Source organism: Microtus oregoni, unplaced genomic scaffold, assembly GCF_018167655.1.
Source record: "Microtus oregoni isolate MIOR12 unplaced genomic scaffold, Mior012 000002F_ref0000024, whole genome shotgun sequence".
Classification (NCBI taxonomy): domain Eukaryota; kingdom Metazoa; phylum Chordata; class Mammalia; order Rodentia; family Cricetidae; genus Microtus; species Microtus oregoni.
Window position 1 is genome coordinate 89,500,055 of NW_024543061.1, and position 5,994 is coordinate 89,506,048.

A 5,994-nucleotide genomic window follows, 5' to 3' on the forward strand; every position below is an offset into this window, starting at 1 on the left:
ATGGCTGAGTGGTTAAGAGCACTGCCTGCTCTTCCAAAGGTCCTGAGTTCAATTCCCAGCAACCACATGGTGGCTCACAACCATCTGTTGTGAGATCTGGTGCGCTCTTCTGGCCTGTAGGAATACATGCAGACAGAATACTGAAAATACTGTATACATAATAAATAAATTAAAAAAAAATTCAGCTGAAACAAACCAGAACAGTCATTCCCCCGATCCCATAATGGTAGTTAGTATTACCTCTGCAGAGGAAGGTGGGATAAGAACTGGAGGTAGAAATCAAATATACAATTTAGGTAAAAAGAAAAACAACACACATGGCTCCCTATTGGCTCCCTCATAGATCACAATCTACTTTCCCACTGGTGCTCCTGATTGTGAGGCTTGCCCAGAGTCCCTCAAGAGCTAGAATTGCCCAGCTGAGCCTCAAGACAGTAGAAGTTCCCTTACTAGATGAGCAGAAATCAAATTACTAAGCCAGCACAGCCCTTCCCAGCTCTGCCATTACACCCTAGGGAAACACAGGGCTCTAGTTTGAAAAATTGGTATTTTAGTAGAAACTTTTCCAGTCTCTCAGAGCACTTTTTGTTCCTCTTCCAATATATGGTGTCCCTTGTGTGCATGTTCCAGTACCCTTTCCCTCATAGTTCACATATTCTGAAGCCAAACTTTGGCTACACTCACACAGCAAGTCTTGATAAATCAAGCTTTGTGATTTTTCTAATTTCTGGAAAGTCTTAGAGGCAAGAAATGAATTTGTCACACATGAAGCACATTTTAGAATCTACCTCAAATGTTTCAAAGTAGAAACCACAATGAAGTGATCTCTAACATCAATCTACAGTGAACATGGTACTAATTTACTTCCTTCAAGGCTATTACAAAAAAATAAATGAAAAATGTTTTTTTTTTCTTGAAGCTGAAGACAACTGTGATGTCCAACGTCTTTACAAAATCATTTTCAGGAATAGAGTTTTTCTCTCATATGTGTTTATCCCTATTTCTTGACTTCAACATGATACAAACAGGCTTTAAAATATTTGCAGCACTAGAAACACAGCTGGGCAATTAAGAAATATTCATTCCTAGGACCAAGGCCTAATTTTTGACAACTTCCTGTAATTCTTGCTACAAGAAGATCCGAGGGTCAAACATTCTCAGAAGCAAACATGAAAACTTTACATACTCACACAAACATATAATGACATCACACAATTACAATTAAAACAACTCTTTAAACAAACACTTTTTCACACATGAAAGTTTCTATCGTATAAACATTCATTCCTCTAACACAGGCATTGAGGCACCTTCAAAATAACTATCCTATAAGCAAAGGCTTTATCGCACTAATTACATTCATTAGATTTCTCTCCAGTATGTCTTCTTTCATGAATTTGGAGATGACTGTGATGTGCAAAGGCTTTTCCACACTGATTACATTCATAGGGCTTCTCTCCAGTATGGCTTCTTTCATGACGTTGAAGATGGCTGTGTCGTGCAAAGGCTTTTCCACATTGATTACATTCATAGGGCTTCTCTCCAGTATGGGTTCTTTCATGACGTTGAAGATGGCTGTGTCGTGCAAAGGCTTTTCCACACTGATTACATTCATAGGGCTTCTCTCCAGTATGGCTTCTTTCATGACGTTGAAGTTGGCTGTGCCATGCAAAGGCTTTTCCACACTGATTACATTCATAGAGCTTCTCTCCAGTATGGCTTCTTTCATGACATTGAAGTTGGCTGTGCCATGCAAAGGCTTTTCCACACTGATTACATTTATAGGGCTTCTCTCGAATATGGCTTCTTTCATGTTTTCGGAGATAACTGTGACATGCAAAGGCTTTTCCACACTGATTACATTCATAGGGCTTCTCTCCAGTATGGCTTCTTTCATGACGTTGAAGTTGGCTGTGCCATGCAAAGGCTTTTCCACACTGATTACATTCATAGAGCTTCTCTCCAGTATGGCTTCTTTCATGACATTGAAGTTGGCTGTGCCATGCAAAGGCTTTTCCACACTGATTACATTTATAGGGCTTCTCTCGAATATGGCTTCTTTCATGTTTTCGGAGATAACTGTGACATGCAAAGGCTTTTCCACACTGATTACATTCATAGGGCTTCTCTCCAGTATGGGTTCTTTTATGTTCTTGTAGATCACAATGCCATGCAAAGGCTTTTCCACATTGATTACATTCATAGGGCTTCTCTCCAGTATGGCTTCTTTCATGACGTTGAAGATGGCTGTGTCGTGCAAAGGCTTTTCCACACTGATTACATTCATAGGTCTTCTCTCCAGTATGTCTTCTCTTATGTATTTGGAGACTACTGTGACATGCAAAGGCTTTTCCACACTGATTACATTCATAGGGCTTCTCTCCACTATGGCTTCTTTTATGTTCTTGTAGATGATCAGGCCATGCAAAGGCTTTTCCACATTGATTACATTCATAGGGCTTCTCTCCAGTATGGGTTCTTTCATGACGTTGAAGATGGCTGTGTCGTGCAAAGGCTTTTCCACACTGATTACATTCATAGGGCTTCTCTCCAGTATGGCTTCTTTCATGACGTTGAAGATGGCTGTGCCATGCAAAGGCTTTTCCACACTGATTACATTCATAGAGCTTCTCTCCAGTATGGCTTCTTTCATGACATTGAAGTTGGCTGTGCCATGCAAAGGCTTTTCCACACTGATTACATTTATAGGGCTTCTCTCGAATATGGATTCTTTCATGTTTTCGGAGATACCTGTGACATGCAAAGGCTTTTCCACACTGATTACATTCATAGGGCTTCTCTCCAGTATGTGTTCTTTTATGTTCTTGTAGATGACCATGGTGTAAAAAGGCTTTTCCACATTGATTACATTCATAGGGCTTCTCTCCTGTATGGGTTCTTTCATGTTTTTGGAGATAACTGTGACATGCAAAGGCTTTTCCACACTGATTACATTCATAGGGCTTCTCTCCAGTATGGCTTCTTTCATGACGTTGAAGATGGCTGTGTCGTGCAAAGGCTTTTCCACACTGATTACATTCATAGGGCTTCTCTCCAGTATGTGTTCTTTTATGTAATAGTAGATGACAATGGTGTGAAAAGGCTTTTCCACACTGATTACATTTATAGCGTTTCTCTCCAGTATGTGTTCTTTTATGTACTTGTCGATGACTGTGATGTGCAAAGACTTTACAACACTGATTACATTCACAGGCCCTCTCTCCAGTATGTGTTCTTTTTTGTATCTGAAGAGGACTGTGATGTAAAAAGGCTTTACCACATTCGTTATGTTCATAGGGTTTCAATCTAGTATGTGTTCTTTCAAGCCTGTGTAGATGACTGTCACATGTGAAGGCTTTAACACATTGAGTATATATAGAAGTTTTCTCTCTAGTTTGACTTTTTTCATGCCTGTAATGATAGTGGTACATGTGAAAGAATTAGCACATTCATTGTTGAATATTTTTATCTGTATGAATTAATTTTACAATTGGTCCAATTTTAAAGAGAAATTATATCTTAAGGTTTTATCACCATGTTTACAATCTTGTTGATCCCCTTCATTAAGGCTTGTTTTGCATCTTTGAAGACAATAGATAACAGCCTTTATTACATGGTTCACATTTACAGAATCTTTTTTCTATATGAGAATTTTTACCTATTTGAAGAGAACTGAAAAATCTCAGAGCTTCACCACCCTTGTTTCATTCATAAAGTTTCCTATATTGTGAGTGATACTACATTTGGTAAGTGAACTATGACAAACAGAAGTACTTACACAGTCTTAGTACTCATGATGCTTTTCTGAAATGTGAGCTTACTGATATATTAACAATGAGGCTAGAAAACCAATTACTTATATACTTGTCCAACAAATTCAACAAGTATATTCAACATGGGAACTGCAACATATCTTCTAATTGTTCTGAGAAAAAGGTATGTTATATATTTTCACATCCCTATGCTCATGGGGCTTGTATCCAGAGTAACATATGATATACCTAGTAAAAGAAAAATAACAAATATAAGGTTTCCACATTGAGTTCACACAGTTTGACTTTATGTTCATAGACTTGTGGTATATGGATTAAGGCCTCTCCATAACAGCTGCCTCTTGACTGTTGACTTTAACTGCCCCCTCACTAAACTTTGCACAGTCACAAGTATATGAGTTAACCTACCTTTTCTATGGACTATTAGTATAATAGAGTTTTAGAGAGATACTTATCACCTTTTCAATATGTATATATTTTATATGTATATATTCATGAAATAAATGGATTGATAATTCTACAACATAGCTCTCATCATATTATGACTCAAATTTTAATATAGGTTAAGACATTGTTTCCTTATCTTCCTTCTTCAAAGAATGGCTTGCAAATGCAGTTCACTTATCTGAAATTAAGGTATATGATTTTGTGAGAATTCAAAAATCATCAATGCACTTTAGTATTTACACTGTTGCTTTTGTTTAAAGCTTATAGGATGCATTACACATTCTTCAGAGATACTACAATTCTATCAGCTTACACATGAAAATTACCTTTCATGTCTTCTAGAACTTTGACAATGTTCTTCAATATTATGGTCTTCCCAACTGTATCCTAAAATATAATGCCAGAATATGTATGTTATATATTGAAATGTGTAAAAAAAAATTAGTTACCATTTGCATTGAACCTTACAGCCATGCCTGATTTATTCATTTCATTCTTCTTCTTCCTCAATCATATTACAAAAGAGCACCAGTTACCAATGAACAATTGTCCCCTTATTTTAAAACATGAAATATAATTCAGTCTTACCTATACTAGTAAGGTTTCTGTAGGTTTCCAACATCACATCTTTGTAGAGACTCCTCTGGGTAGGATCCAGCAAAGTCCATTCTTCCCAAGTGAAGTCGATATGTACATCCTCATAGGTCACTGCATTCTGAAATATTCCATACATTTGTACAACAGAAATCATGACTTTGACAACACTGCAAATGTATACTTCTTTGAAAGTATAGTCATATAACTTTGGTGCTCCCCATACTTATTCTATGAAATAGACATAATTTAATTACCAAGTCACTTTAGAAACAAACTGAATGGAAGATTCGTCTCTGTAATTTATGAACCCTTTGAAATGCCTATTAACAAACAATAAAAGATAAGTAAACAGATCAACAGTACAGAGTACAAATGAGAGAAATTGTATGGATGATTAATTTCTAACAAAAAAAGAAAAATAAGATAGTCAAGCTGGGTGTATTGAATCATGCCTTTAATCCTTGCACTCAGAAGGCAGAGGCATATATCTATCTGCCTCTGAGTTGAATGGCCTAGTCCATGCAATCACTTCTAGGACAGCCATAAATATATATTAAGGATCTGTTTCCATTTAAAAGTCAATCAAACAAACATAAAATATAGAAATAACTCAGAGGTTTTTGCTGTAGTTCCTGAAAAGAGTTATCTATTTACTCCAGCTCTTTATTCATCTATGAGAAACCTGAAGTGTCTCAATTTAAACTGCAACATAAATAAGATTTTACTAAAAGGCACTGGATGTTTAAAAAGTTATAATTGGACAAATGAAAGCATCAGATATATATGTTGATTACAAATAATCAACACTGAGCAGGAAAGATGTTTCAACAGTAAAGAGTACTCCTGGTCTGACTCAAGGAATTACATGGGGGGATCACAACTATTCATTATTCCAAGTTCACGGTTCCTAGTTCCATCTTTTAATCAATGTAAGGATCAGGCACTCACATGGTACATATCCATGTACAAGTAAATACTCATATTAAAATAAAAATTCAAACAAAACAAAACAGGACGGAAGAAGGTGATGCATCTGCAATCCAATGACTCAGAAAGCACAACCAGTGTCAATGTCATGAATACATGCCATCCTGGGAAACATAATGATACCCTCTGTCAAATTTTAAAATTCAAGATATGGGTGAAGCTCAGTATATGCTTGATAGGAACAAAACCA

At 36.6% G+C, this 5,994-nt stretch overlaps 1 protein-coding gene across 2 annotated transcripts; it reads right to left on the reverse strand.

The window, feature by feature from the left end:
* Positions 1-1,349: 1,349 nt before the first annotated feature.
* Positions 1,350-4,842, reverse strand: LOC121441942 (zinc finger protein 431-like). 2 transcript variants are annotated; one of them, XM_041643364.1, is made up of 5 exons: positions 4,809-4,842; positions 4,547-4,607; positions 3,956-4,001; positions 2,894-2,945; positions 1,350-2,809 (listed from the first exon to the last, which is right to left on the reverse strand). In XM_041643364.1, exons 1-5 carry the CDS (start codon positions 4,840-4,842, stop codon positions 1,350-1,352), a joined length of 1,653 nt encoding a protein of 550 aa, XP_041499298.1. The 2 variants fall into 2 exon arrangements, with proteins under 2 accessions (XP_041499298.1, XP_041499292.1); XM_041643358.1 differs by lacking the exon at positions 3,956-4,001 and having other exon boundaries at positions 1,350-3,234.
* Positions 4,843-5,994: the final 1,152 nt, after the last annotated feature.

What these genes read in the sequence shown, in the direction of transcription:
- LOC121441942 (XM_041643358.1), bottom strand. Translation starts at nt 4,842, where the DNA reads ATGTTGGAAACCTACAGAAACCTTACTAGTATAG. An exon ending in CAGAAACCTTACTAGTATAG is followed by an intron (nt 4,608 to 4,808) that starts GTAAGACTGAAT and finishes ATTATATTTTAG; the next exon opens with GATACAGTTGGGAAGACCAT. An exon ending in AGTTCTAGAAGACATGAAAG is followed by an intron (nt 3,235 to 4,546) that starts GTAATTTTCATG and finishes GATACAAAAAAG; the next exon opens with AACACATACTGGAGAGAGGG.